Here is a 14,692-nt window from a genome sequence, read left to right as displayed (position 1 = left end):
GCGTTCGGCTTCATTATAATTCGGGAATTTGATTCCCCCAATTTTTTATTTGCTGAATCGAAAGAAATAACACCAATGTTTGCTCAAAGTGCAAAATTTCTGCAAAAATCCATGTACCATCGGTTTTATAAGCCCCTAATTTAAGCTATTATTCAAGTCGATATTTTTTATGGACATGTTTAGACAGCAATAAAATATACTTTTTTTTGCCGGAAAAAGTAAAGAAACCACTCGATTTATACCTTATCAACTCCTTTCTAAGGATCTGTATCGCTATTTTTAATTCCGCGCATATTTAAAGAATATTTTGCGATTTTTTACGAAAGGTGAAAAATGCCCCCAAATCGGCGATTTTATAGGCAAAATCGTAAATTCGGAATTTCTCGAAAAATATTTACTGTATGTAACTCAAACTTTTTAACCATGATAAGAGAACCAGGGGCTTACTTTAAACCAATTTTGAGCGATTTCGAAATTTCTTATTTGGAACTCCTCAGTTGAATCTAAGGGACTGGTGCACTTAAAACACTGGGACATCTCTAAAGAAGAGGATAAGATTCAACTATATGCAGCGCCTTGCACAGGCGAGCCAAGAATGGCTGGTGGAATAAAACCAAACAAGCCCTCGAGGATTTTTACAGCCTCACTACAAGGGGGACTGGTAAGAGCTTGGTGTGTGTGTCTTATTATATTTGCGTTCCGCGTCGAATTTGAACACAAATAAGAATTTAGCGTTATATGTGGAGAAATTTTTTTTTTGCGTTGATCTTATTTAAATACAAAAAAATTCAGCAGTGGCGTCTGAATTAAAGCCTTTAGGCATGAAATCGGGCTTTTGCAAAACCCGAATATTTCTGAAAAAATCGACGCAGGGGTATAAAATAAGTGTTCCAAATAGGAATGGACACAGTTGTAAGGAGTTTTATTGAAGACTTCGTGACCTTATTGATATTCACAAATGAAGTTCAAAGCACATGCTAAATAAGCAATGCACTGAGTTGAGTGGGTTCCCTGTGGTAAAAATAACTTGATTGTGATGTCGAATTATTATTAGGATTTGATATCAGAAATAGTGTTTATTCAAGATGATCGTTTCTGTCACCCGGACTTTGGACTTTGTCTTGCTTGCCTTAAGGATCAGTTACGAGGTAAGCAAATTAAAATCTTCACAGACAATCAAGTAGACGCGTTTGCCGAAGATAGGTCAGAAGACAAAAACTGGTTACGGTCTCCTCTATACTTGATTGCACAGTCAGTTATAGCGCTGGTTTATTGTCGAGGTTGGGTTACCTTAATTATCCCGAGTGGCTTTCCAGCATTTTTTTGTCAGTCCTGCGAAATTCTAATCGTGCAAGCGCATAATCAAGTTTTTTGTTATTTACTTTTGGAGGCTTCCTTATTTAAGTGATTTACAAGTGGAAGGGCGAGGTCAAAGGCACATTTACAAGACGTATCAGTCGGCGTTGTCTGGTTGTCTCTGTTTTTGACTAAGCTAGCTTTGCGTAAAGATTGATATGAAGGTTGCTTTGATTGTCGGTACATTGGGCATGTATGCAGTTTTGGCTAGTTGCGCACGGTAGTAAGCGCTATTGGTACGAAATATACGCTGCTATAGTTTTGTTCGTTTTGTTATTTTCTTGTCATTAGAGGCATATCTAAGTCAGGGCACACCGGACAGGAGAGATCTCTAATTGGCTTGGTTGGGAGAGATGGGTGTGAAGTCACGCGATTTATTTATTTAGAAGCATGAGTTCCGGTGCTAATTAAGCACATGATTGGTTAAACCGTATTAATAGTAAACGGACGGTAATAGATAGGTTATGTTTGATTTTATTTTCGATGAGATTTGGACGTGCAAGTCGTGCAAGCCCCGCATCATTGGTATGTATACGCTTAATTGATATAGCCTTATTAGCTTGATTTTGATGTAAACGCTATGATTACTAAGAGCGTGAAGATAATTGTTATTATTATATGCGGCTATAAGTATTTTAAGGAAATCACGAAGTTATTGACTAGTTTAGAACTCTAGTTATGTGCATGTTAGAGACTCATGCTTATACAAGTTGTATTTAATCGATTGTGTAACCTGTACCTAGAATTATTGTATCTTTTCCATAGTTGACCGCTTTGTAACAAATCCACGCATGTGACAATTCTGTGGGTCGTTTACTGGCGCGTACGACAAACGGGTCAAAACGCCGGCTTGAACTCGGGCGGTATTGTGGCCGTTTGCTATCACAATGGGTGTTGTAGGTACAGTACAGCGGTACAGCGGCTATGTTGAAGTGTGATGCCTGCAAAGCCGATCCATGTAGCCATCCATATCACGCATCTTTACAAATCTGCACTGGATAGTGGCACGGGTATATTGCATAAGATGGGCCCACCTCTTGGCCGGGATGGAGAGTCCTACGGAACATTTTTGTTAAGTCTACTTTAGAGGGTGTAAAAAGGGAGCTAGCTAGACCATTTCAACCAAAAGGACATCTTTCAGTTGATGAGGTCAAGAGAAAAGCTGATTCTTTTATACAGAGCTCCAAGTTAGCTCACATCAGGTTTCTATTTGCTATTTTAGGCGGTTATTCTGGTTTATAGCTCTAGTGAGATAATGAGCATAAAAACATTTCTATATCCCAATTTAGTACGACCATCAATGTTCCTAAACGAAAAACGACTAGTACAGAGGTAAAAAATCAGCGTTTGGTAGGACAGGCAATGCATGTTGTGCTGTCGCTATTACTGAGCGCTTACTTGATCGCTTGCCAGATAGTTCTTCATCAGACGCGCCAGTTTTGACGTGAATCCTAAGTACCTGAATTGGAGAATATTACCACGATTCATTAGGTATTTTAATTCTACTAAAGAGTTCAAGAAGTATGTCAAAGAATTCGTCAAAGATACTTTAAATTACGGCCTTCGTAGTATCAAGTCTGGCGCAGATTCAAATCCTCTATGTAAGGTTGTAAACAGTGACTTATTAGATTTCCATGCTGCTTAGCGTTTTTTTGCGTCGAAATTTCAACTGAGCAAGAGAGCTTAGAATTTGCCAAACCCATTGCATTGTGAGCAGCCCGATCCAGGTATCCTAAGAATATTCACTATAAGGTTTTTCAGAGGTTTTCCTGGCCTCCCTCACACTCAAGTTAGTTTTTTTTCTCTATTTTGCTCATGGATTGTTACATCGTATGACATTTCTATTTATTTTTTAGTAATAAAATGAAATCATGTTTGAAATTGAGCCGTAAGTAGTCTTCGCTCAGTGAGCTTATTTGGTCGACATTCGCTCGCAAAACATCGATGAAAACACGATGAAAACACGATGAACATCGCTCCGTAGAAATACCTTTTGCGCCTAATTCATCTCAAATTGTCACCTTTACGAAGTACAATAAAATCCTCACGTGTGGGAATGAATGATTTCACCATATCTTTTAAAGCGGTTTTGTAAAAAGGAGCCCAGTCCCTCACGGCATTTCTTAAACTCTGAACTGGCGGGTCGTCTTACTCATGTGATATTTATTTCGATCAACAGAATTTATACGCCATATTATATTTCCATCCTTGTGTTATTGATTTGATGTACTGGATATGGAATCTGAATCCATTTCATCGCGCAGTGCGTTTTCAAAAATGGACGGTGTGATGGAGGGAATACTGGGTCGAGCCACTTTAAAAATTACAGCTTTTTAACATCTGGAGAGTGCATTAGGACATCATGAAGTCTATTTGGGCATAATTAGTACTGTGCTTATGGATGTTTGCACGCTGAAGTTGATTCAATAGGATAATATCTTGTTTAGGTTTCACAGAGCGATAAAGGAATTTTCTAGTGAATCGCCTCACTCTCAAATGTGGAACATGCCTTGGATGAATCCATGAATTTCCGGGTCTGGTGATGTTTAGTTTGTATTTCTGACGTTAGGCCTATATTTTAAAGGCGTCTGGGGACGTTATAGTAATGAAAGACTTAAAAAGACCGAGAAAGACGGTTACGCTCTGGGAAAATGATACTATCAACAATTTAAGGGGCAGTGCGGTCAACTCAGATCATGATAGAAGCGATAAACGAAAAGGAATTTTGAAAGCCGCTTATAGCGGAGCTCCCACGCTTCGTGCCGCGTGAGCGGAGCCCCATACCTAAGAAAAAGTGGTATACAAAACAAATATGGCAACGTCGACTAGAGTTTTTGTGACGCGATGTCCGTCCGTCCGTTCCCAAAAAGCATTGTATGACAACCCAACTTGGCAGGTGTCATGTATGTGTCAAGGGAGCCACAAAACCGTGGTCACGTCTGTGGTCGATTTGTGACGTCGTCGATGACGGGAATAAAAGCAAAAACATTCATATCTCTTGAAAGAAACATTGTTTCACAACCAAACTCGGCAGGTGTCATGTTGGTGTCAAGGAGGGTGCTCCAATATGGTCACGTGACCGTGCCGTTATCCAAGACATCACTAGAAGCAAAATATGCTGACGTCATCAAATTAAAAAAAAACATTTATATCTCTTAAAAGAAATATTGTATAACAACCAACCTTGAAATGTGTCATGTATGTGTCAAGGGGGTACACCAATATGGTCACGTGATTGTGACGTCATCGATGCCCCCTTATCGTGCATTGCATCTAAGTGCCTTGTTTCAACTTTCAACTTTTTTTTTCAAGGTTGACATATTTTTACTGGATAAATTACTTATTCCTATCAACATCCCTGCCAACGGCAATCCACTTTCTGCACACTGGTACCTTGCTGCAAGTAAAACATGACTTTGTTTTATGCCATGCTTTAACAATTAAAAAATTGTTTTGCTAAATTTCATGTCTAATGGCTTCGATCTCTATTGTTATGGGGAAAACACGAGCACACCCAGATTTCGAACGACGAAAGACGTTCTTGCGTAGTATATATGAAAGCTTATAAAGGTAAAAAAATTGAATCTTAGCTGTTTCTTAAAATAATTATATGCTGCTCACATTAAAGGACAAAACAACTCTCCAACCCAGGTAAGAGACCGCGACAACTAGAACTTTTTTGGGCGTATCACCAAAAATATAACCTTATGCTTAATTACTATCCATTTTGTACCTACAACTATCTTATAAGATCATAGCAAGTAGTCGTTAAGAAGATATTTACAGCACGACGCTTCTTACCGTTGCCACCAGACAAACAATTTTGACATGCTCTTTTTTGACACTTTTTGATTGCTAGGCGGAGCCATCACAAAGTTGACGACACACCATTTGATAGCTCATTTCATTCTTGCTTTCCTCGGTATGAAGTACAAGGTTAAAGTGGAGTACGGGAAAGAAAGATTTCTTTAATTTTTTATCGTTTTATGGACAAAAAAAATTATCTATTCTCTTCTCTTGTTGAAGACATTCGTAAGCGATGTGGAAGTTTGAGACTTCTCAAACTGTCGGAAGTTGTGTAAAAACGTCGCTCTTTCCCAGTAAACACGAATGTATTAAAGCAATTGTTCTGGCTTCAGAAATGTGGAGTGTGGTCTTCTACGATCCTTTTGTGTTCCGTGGCGGCAACCTGTAAGAATACCGATCCTCCTTGCTGCATGTTGCAATTATGTGCATAATCCACTGCTGGAGGCATTATAACAAGGCGATACTCGGCTTGGCGACATGCTGTACCACAAACAGAAAAAAGTAAGACGTTCCATTCACTGCTGCGAAGGTATTGCAAAATAAGGACTTTTCTGCTAGAATTTTTATTATTTATTTTTTGAGAGAGAGAGGAAGCTTTATAGAGAAGGAGAGAGAGACAGAAGCAGCTAATAAACGCGCAAAAATTATGTCCCACATATATAAGTATATCGAGTTTCACGAATATGGTGCACTACATCGTACAGTTATATAATTGCTATATTTGTCAACTGGTATTGGCTATTTCTAGCCATCTTTACTTAGTCTAAGTCGTTAAGTTATATTGTAAAATAAATTCTAAGTTGGGCATGAAGCACCGCCATGCTTGTTTTTAGAATTCGCTTCAATAATAAAGTATATAAAACCTCGCCTTTATCAGTGGTCTTAGAACCGTACTTATTTGACTATCAATGTAAGAAATTAACATTGGCCATTTCTAGCTTCTTTTAGCAATAGTTAGTTGTTTTGTCGCAGCAGTAAAACCGTGTTCTTTATTCGTCATGAAATGTTGACATGGCTTATAGCTGGATTTATTCACGAGTAAATTATTTTGAAAAATATTCCTGGTAGCTGGGTATCAGTCAAGCTATATCATTAAACTTGTAGTAAATTTAATCTTTACCAAAAAAATAAGGCCGAAATCTTTCATAAAGGGTGAATATTATTGTTTGATTGTGATTAGTGTTCAAGCGCCTAGTAATTTTCATATTTCAACAGCACTTTAGATTTATACTTAAACACGAGGTTCCGGTATAAAAGGCTAGGACCGCCCACAAAAAATGGCGTCTTTTTTAAAATTCAAAATGGCGGGTCAGAAGCAAAAAAAAAAAAACACTTAAACTCGAAAACTGCTTTCTAATACGCTAATATGCTAAGGAAAAAGTGTGTGCCATCTTTTACGGACAAAAGGAGCAATGGAGGAGGAGAATGACAATCCCTAGCTAATAGGGGTATCGGGAAAGGTTTCCACATTGAAATGATCAGGCGAAGAGGAGCTGCAATTCAACCATTTTGTTAGCGAGAGAAAGCACTCGCAAACGCGCCATTTTGAGCTCTCCACAGAGATCCAAAAGTATTTCTAACTCACAACCAAAAGCACCATTGACGTCCAGAACTTCGTGGTTTTCAAGCAAATCACAGTTAATGTTCAGGCGAAAAAAAAAATTATAAAGCACAATGTTGACAGGATATCACTTTTTGAAGTCTTTTGTTTGCGTCTTGCACGACACCAAGCGCACGCATTTTGTAAACAATCATTTCAAGAGGTTTTTAAACTGCCACAATAGTATCGATTAAATACTTAAATAAAAGATTAAACTATAGAATAAAAAACTGATTTTAAACCACTTTCAACCTCTATTTGCTGTTAGATTCAGTTCTGATATCCTGCCGGTCCATGTTTTCTTTGTAAATATGACTTTACTGACTTTACATAAAGCAACATACCTTATTCGTATCACATTTCACAGAAAATAGTATGGAACCCACCACCAAAAATACCACCAAGACCGGGGCGATGAAGCAAGGATTCGTGCTTTACAATGCCCAGACAAACGTGTTGGTAAACCTTTGATTGCATTTGACTTGAATGTAGACGGCGAACTCTCATGAATTTCCCGTCAAACACTCTGAACACAGGGCCCTCAATAAGGCAGAGGGAAATATTTTGGGCGCAGTTTTTTTTATAGCGTAGTATATAACATTTATTATAGAATAAAATAAAGATAATTTATAATGAAACTTGATATACTGAATATCGGTTGCAATCCTGTTATATTCAGGGGCAGATATAGCTTTTTGCTTAATGGGGGAGGGGGGGGGGTTGGTTCGGTGGCAAAGGGGGGAGTGGATATTTTTTTTGGTACATATGGCTTTCTGGCAGCCCAAAGGGAGGGGGGGGGGGGGTTAAACCCCCTAAACCCTCCCCCTAGATACGCTACTGATATTGGTTTATTTCCAACGATATCATCGTCCTACGTTGTATTGCCCTACGATTTTCGTTATCGTATTCGATTTTCGTTTATTAGTATGGTGGCAGAAGTCGGAAAATAGGGGTTTCGCACAAGTCGAGAGCTACAGAAGGTTTGAGAGCAGATTTGAGTAGATATTGGTCCCCTAAACAACGCCTAGTAGTTAGTGGTGTCGGATTTTGGTATACGTTTTGAATTATTTACGTTTTTCTATTTCGGGTGAAAAACCACAGGGTACCCGAGTATGAATTTTACAAAATAATTTATTTAGCATGCAAAACATACAATAAAGGCATGGAAACATCCTACAAATATACTTTCCATATGTTACAAGTCGCTCTGACTAATACGGCCTTAAACCACAGGGTGCCCAAGTCATATTTTTGCAAGGTTCCAGTGTGTTCACGCATAAGCTTGGGAAATAACCCAGTTTACCCAGGAGTTTAACCCAAAAGCTACCTAAACATAATATCTAGGCTCCTATATGCTTCTCGTTTATATCTATCTCAGCGAGTGTGATGGACGCGGGAAATGTAGCTCTCTGAATATCCCGATTCTTGAGGGTTTTTTTTCTTATAATATGATTACTTAATCGCATCCGATCTTCTCCTTTAACTCAAAATGGGTAAGACAGGGGCTCAGTCGCGTGGATAAGACAAGGGCTCAGTCGGGTTCCTGTCCTTCTCCGGAGTCTTCTGACTCCTCCATCATCGAAGATCTTTGGCCAAAACTCGAAGCCAAACGGAACGGCTGGATCTCTACGTCTTTTCCTAAACTTGTGAAATCTCTAATTTCTAAGGAGATTGAATCGATCCTCTCTTCTCCCTCCTCTCTTCATCAACTCTCTTTCCGACTTTCTCAACTTTGATTCTAGCCTTTTGAAGGATCAGATGGCAGCATCGAAAGCAAAATTAGACGAGATAGAAAAGGCCAACGATACCCTTCGTAACCAAATGGACGATCTAGAACAATACAATCGCCGAATGAACGTTCGCATCTATGGAATCGCCGAGTCTGAGGATACCGATGCCAAAGCATTGGACTTCTTTCAAGAAAACTTGCAGTTTTTCTATCGCCAAACGACTTGTGCCGTTCCCACAGAGTAGGTCGTAAATCCTCCAAACCCCGGCCGATCATAGTTCGCTTCATCAGACATAATAATAAGGTCGATGTGCTAAAGAACAGGCGACGGCTGAGACAGGCGAACGGTGGGTTCAATATACAGGAGGACTTAACGCTACTCGGGCGGGACATACTAAAATATATTCTTTCTATTCCTGAAGGCATTGTGGCCAAAGTATGGACTATAGACGGGGTAATACACTTCCGACATTCTTCAAAGTCCTCAATCATTGCGCACTCTACATCTCTTGCAGAGTGCAAGAAAGCTCTCTCAAATATACCAGACTATAAGTCTATTTGAAGCTCCTATTTTCTTGTATGAAATATTTTTTTTTCTTTTCTCCCTGTCATCCATGCCCTCGATTTCATTTCTTTTTCATTTTAAATGGTCCTCAAGTGTCTTAGAACTCTGAATGAATACTAATTAAGAAAATAATAAGTATTATTTAAAATAAGTATTAATAAAAAACAATAATAAATCTTTAGATATTAAAGCATAAGTCAATTATAATTTAATTTTTTTTACTTTTTCATAATATGCCACATAAACCAGCTTGCACTGTTTGAAGATTCTCTGTCTCTGATAACCACAGAGCTATACTCTGTGACATATGTCACCAATGGACCCATCTTAAATGTACTCCCCTTACATGCGCTGATTATGTTAAATTATCAACCTGGGATGAATCCTGGTTCTGCTGCAAATGTACATCTGAAACGTTTCCTTTCAATCAGACAACACTGACTTTTATTTTTCTCTTTATGATTTTAACCATGAACATTTTTTTGATCAAGAACTCTTGAAAAACAAAATTTTCAACCCTTTCTTGGAAGATTCTGAGACTCGTCACCTTTTACTTGACTCAGATCTTGATCCAGACTCTAACCTCCTTAATAAAAACTCTTCACTTCTTTCAAATTGTGTTTATCTAACTAAAAAGGAGTTTAATAAGATCCCAGACTCCCCCTTCTCTCTTTTCCATACAAATATTCGTAGTGTGAATAGAAATTTCATAAATCTTTCTGAATGCCTAGATACCCTTGATAAGAAGTTTTCCATCATTGGTCTCTCTGAAACCTGGCTAAATGACTCACACGACAATAACCCACAACTTCCTGGTTACTCTTTGATTTTACATAATTGGCAGCATAAACAAGGTGGGGGTGTTGGAATGTTTGTTAAGTGTAATATAGACTTTAAATTACGTCCGGACTTGAAATCAAAAAGTGAGAAAACATATGAATCAATATTCATTGAAATCATCAAGCCAAATAACAAAAACATAAACTGGCGGTCTGTATAAGCTACCTGATACCTCTTTAAATGAATTTAATGAGTCCATCACCCCTCTACTATCTAAAATTAGCTTTGAAAACAAACTTACCTATATTATGGGGGACTTCAATATAAACCATAATAAATCATAATCTTTTCTTTTTCACCAACACCTGGAAGTCCGCTGACGACCTTCACTACAAGCCAGCGATTTTAGTTTAGATTAGTTACTGTTATTAATATTATATTGTTATTGTATATATTATATATTTTTTTTCATTGTACCAGACTATACATCGATCCTTCACTCCTGTACTCCAAATATATCTGACATTAAGCCACTTAAGCCTCCGGCTTTGGCTCTTCCCATGTATGTTATCACCAAGTTTTACCAATAAAATTGATTGATTGATCTAAAGAGACCATAGGGATCCCAAGTCAAGTTTTTCTTTAAATAAAAAGTCAATGGTAAAACAATTGGTGACAGCTCATTGTCCTTGAATGACTAAATTAAGAGAATGTTCACAGTGAAAGCCGACCGAGATCTGTTTGAAAAACTTCGCAAATGCAAGACAAGTCAGCCTAGCAGTCCCCTGCGCAATTGCCTACAATGATGAAATTTTTAGAAAATTCACCATAAGTCACAATTCTTGAGGAGGACTTTGACACATGATGTTGTTAATATTTTGGGTGGAATGGCATTATTCAGATACAAATACGTTTTGGGAGCTTGCGCAGAAATATTTCACCACCATCATGAGGCAGATCACCCAACAAAGTTGCTCTCACCCAACAAAGTTGCTCTCACCCAACAAAGTTGAACAGGGCCTGAAAAGGGTCTACAAGATGTTCTTGAGATGAGCAAGCAGGCAACAATACACCCGAGTCACGACAAAGGCCCAAGTACATATAGAACCCAAAGAACAAGACCGTCTACTGCCGGGGAAATATCTTTTCATATGAGGTCTTTTCAATGGGGAGAAAGCAGCCAATGGCAGAAATCAGCAAGCTTGAGTCCACAAAATACAGGGTCTGGGTGGGGTTAACCGACTAGCGACAAACGGCCTAAAAAGTAACTGAATACCAACAAAACATGAAAAAAACTAGTGAATAGCGACAAAAGATATTTACTAACTACCGACATTTTATTATTTCGGGTATTTTTACTCTTTACTTTCATCCCCAATCTACTTAAATTCGGCCATTTTAGAATCAGCACTATTTGCTGTTGCAAAGAGCCCCCGTTGCTGTTGCAATTAATTTATTATCAATAAGTTATTAATTACTAATCCATGAAATCTGGTACAAGAGCGATTACTAGCATAGATTTACGGACTACCGACAAAGACCGATAAATTATGGAAATTTTAACTGACTACCGAGATGCAGACCCCCCCCCCCCCCCAATCCGGACCCTGAAAGAACAGACACGCGAATGGTTCTGCTTGCTGCCTACGATGCAAGCGACTTCTCAACGGTCATTCAATCCCCAGATACAGATGTCCTCGCCCTTTGTGTCACGCACTTCATTGCCATCGGATGTCAGGGGTTTGGTTTCGAACAAACACTTGCGACCGTCAGAGACTTATCCCAGTCCACTCAATCCATGAAAAGCTAGGTGACAGGTTTTGCCAGTCACTACCAGCATTCCATGTGTTAACCGTGTGCGATTCCCACAGGCAGCATCTCTGGTAGAGGAAACCATGGCTAACGCTAAGACAAATAGCTGCACGCCAATCGACGCTTAGTCTGTTTGGTCAGCATCAAGCCCTCGATGATGAGAAAGCAGCGAAGACAGAGACTTTTGTTTGCGTTCTCTATCTGTATCAAGATCAGCTGACGAGCTGCGCCATCTGATCAGACAGCCTCAGGCAACATATGGAGCGTGCCAGCATATGGAGCGTGCCAGCTCGGTTGTTGGCCAAGTACAGAGAAACATGGATAAGAAAAGCAAGACTGAAAGCTCAGGCCTGTCTACATGACGAAAGACCCAGATCCACCCAGTCTTATCGAGCCGACAAGGTTTGGATGCTTATGTCAACGGAAGCCTGTTCATGGCTGAAGAGCCAAAGAGCCCCCATAACATGGCAAGCAAGTAGATGAGTCAGAGGACGAAAACAGTGATGATGAGTATGATCAAGTCCTGTTATGCTAGTGCCAAACCTTAGCATTTACCTTCTTTTTCTTTTACACTGCATTAAATACATTCTTAATATAGCTGAGATGTCGGATGACAACAGGCTGGGTACCAAAGCCTAGACGGAAGGAGGGCTGATCTGTGTTATGCCTAGCAAGTAACATTTTTAAAGAAGTAATATTTGGGCTCACTGTGGTTTTAATGTCATGCAAGGATAAATATTTGGTACAATAAACGCAATTTCAATGCAGGACTGCAATTGCTGATATTGCATCTTTTCATAATGAGTTAGCATAGCATCCTGATCAAACATTCTCTGAATAATTATCTACGTGAGTCATTCATGCAAATGTAAGACTCGGGCACCATGTGTGTTTAGGCTGTATTAGTTGGAATCACTTGCAACGTATGGAAAGTATGTTTGTAGGATGTTTCCATGCTTAAAACGGTAACATGTTGAGATGGTGTGCTCAGCTGGTTTTCAGTGAAACATTCGGATCCATTATAGATCAAAAACGTAAATCGTAACCTAAATCGTCCACGATGTTAAATCATAGACGATAAACGAACATCGTCTACGATAATGTAAATCGTAGGAAGATATAACGTAGGACGATGTTCCAGTGAAGTGATCCGAATTTCGCGCCTTAACGAGCTGACCAACCACAAAGACAAAATGGCAGCGTTATATTCGACCCAGCTTGCGCTTTCCCTTGCTCCCCCCGGCTCAGCCCAGGTTTGAGCCCCTAAACTTTAAATCTAGCAGTAATACATAATAAAACATGCGTATGATTGCTTTTATTTGAACGTGAACGTTTCATTCAAATTGTCATTCCACACCTATCATGAAGAAGAAAAAGGTTCCGAAGCGGGCAATCTCTCGCTTTTCGATCGCAATCGAAGTTACTGAGTAAATGGCGTTTAGAATTGCACACATAAATCCCTGATTGCCGACTCTAAATGTAAACTAAATGATCAAACAAACAAAAAATGGCTAGAAGCCCTTTTAGCGACAGATGAATCTACTAGTTCTAGATGTGAAACAAGACCTTCGTCTTCGACCGCCGAAAGTGTTTTACCATCGACATTGGCTTCAAATATAGCTAGAAAAATAGAAATTCACACCCGTTCCGAAAATGAAAATGGGAAGTATTTCGTGTGTTCCATTGCATCGGTGTAAAGGCTATGCAGACAGTTTTCTGAATAACAGATGCCCTCGATGTCAACAACTTTACGATTTATCTACTTTCGCGATGAAGCACCGAGGCCACGCCGGCAGAATCTCGATGAGCTGCACCAACAATCATCAGCTCGTCTGGTTCAGCTCGAGCAGCGTGGATGGCAGATTTCTTGCAAATCTCAGGTGAGAACACTTTAATTATAGAATTATCAATGCACTGTTCGAGACTGTCAGTCCAGTCCAAGTAAGCCATCATAAATAAAGTAAATGCCTACAACAATAATGGGGTATAGTAAACATCAACATTTTGGGTCAAGCCAAAAAGGCTTGTTCATGGTGTTACGTCATCTGACCTGACCGAGACGCGGTACCACTCCTTTATGGAAGCCTCTGGCCTAGGGGTCATTGAACACTTTCCTGAATGCTGGTAAATATTTGGGCAAATTTGACTGGATTTTTTTTCATGAGATTTTTATGTGGGGAATTGTAATTAATTTGTGTTTCCACTTGCAAGTTTGTTAAATGCCAGTGTGGGGGGCTACTCCACTGATGTTCGGAAAGGGGTGTGCCACCAAGGTCTCGAAAACCTGACCCTATCAGAGATTGCAAAACCTTGTTTTATATAACCTACCAATACCTACAGTTAAAATTGTATACCCTACCATAGACCTGGTCTTATTCATCATGGTAGTCTGTTTGGTTGTGATCAAAGGATGGCACATACCTGTATTTCTTATATGAGGGATTCCTTATATCTGGGTTACATGCAGTGCCTTGACATTTCTTGGCAACTCGCTCAGACCTGTTATACATAGAGGAGGAGTGCAAACTGCTATGGATACTAACCAGAGGACTTTGTAAATAAAAAAAATCCGCACCCCAGGGGGGGAATCATCAAAATTTTACAATCCCTGGGGTATCCCCGATCATGGAATAGTGCCTAAATTACTACTAAATACTATTACTACCTAAATCTCCCTAGCAATAATTTAATTCACATTGATAGCTTGCGAGATCAAGCTAAAAATTGAGATCAAGTTGAAAATGAAAAGGGAACTTCATAGTTGTTATGACTTTCTTTTTATTGACACTGACAGGACTCCCCGGTCGGCCATTTTGAATCATGGTTATTCGTTATGCTCCGAGATACAGAGACATACTGGCTCTTACTCGTGAGTTTATCACGTTATATTATTAGCCGATTGCATGTACTAGCCACTCATACGTTCACGTATCGATTTATATTCCAGAATCGTATCATCACTTGTTATTAAAGACCATATACAATCTACAATCGAGGAGTTTTCTTCATGACACGATTGAGTCACCGCCATGGTTGTCATCGA

General features: G+C 39.2%; 1 protein-coding gene across 1 annotated transcript; it reads left to right on the top strand.

Moving 5' to 3' along the window:
- The first annotated feature begins 595 nt into the window (after positions 1-595).
- Positions 596-4,069, top strand: LOC116601955. The gene is made up of 5 exons (XM_048727810.1): positions 596-661; positions 1,055-1,148; positions 2,381-2,590; positions 2,646-2,680; positions 2,774-4,069. Exons 1-5 carry the CDS (start codon positions 596-598, stop codon positions 2,999-3,001), a joined length of 633 nt encoding a protein of 210 aa, XP_048583767.1. The 3' UTR covers positions 3,002-4,069.
- Positions 4,070-14,692: the final 10,623 nt, after the last annotated feature.

The sequence above is a fragment of the Nematostella vectensis genome, chromosome 1 (assembly GCF_932526225.1).
Source record: "Nematostella vectensis chromosome 1, jaNemVect1.1, whole genome shotgun sequence".
In the NCBI taxonomy this organism is placed as follows: domain Eukaryota; kingdom Metazoa; phylum Cnidaria; class Anthozoa; order Actiniaria; family Edwardsiidae; genus Nematostella; species Nematostella vectensis.
This window is presented reverse-complemented; position numbering and strand designations above follow the sequence as displayed.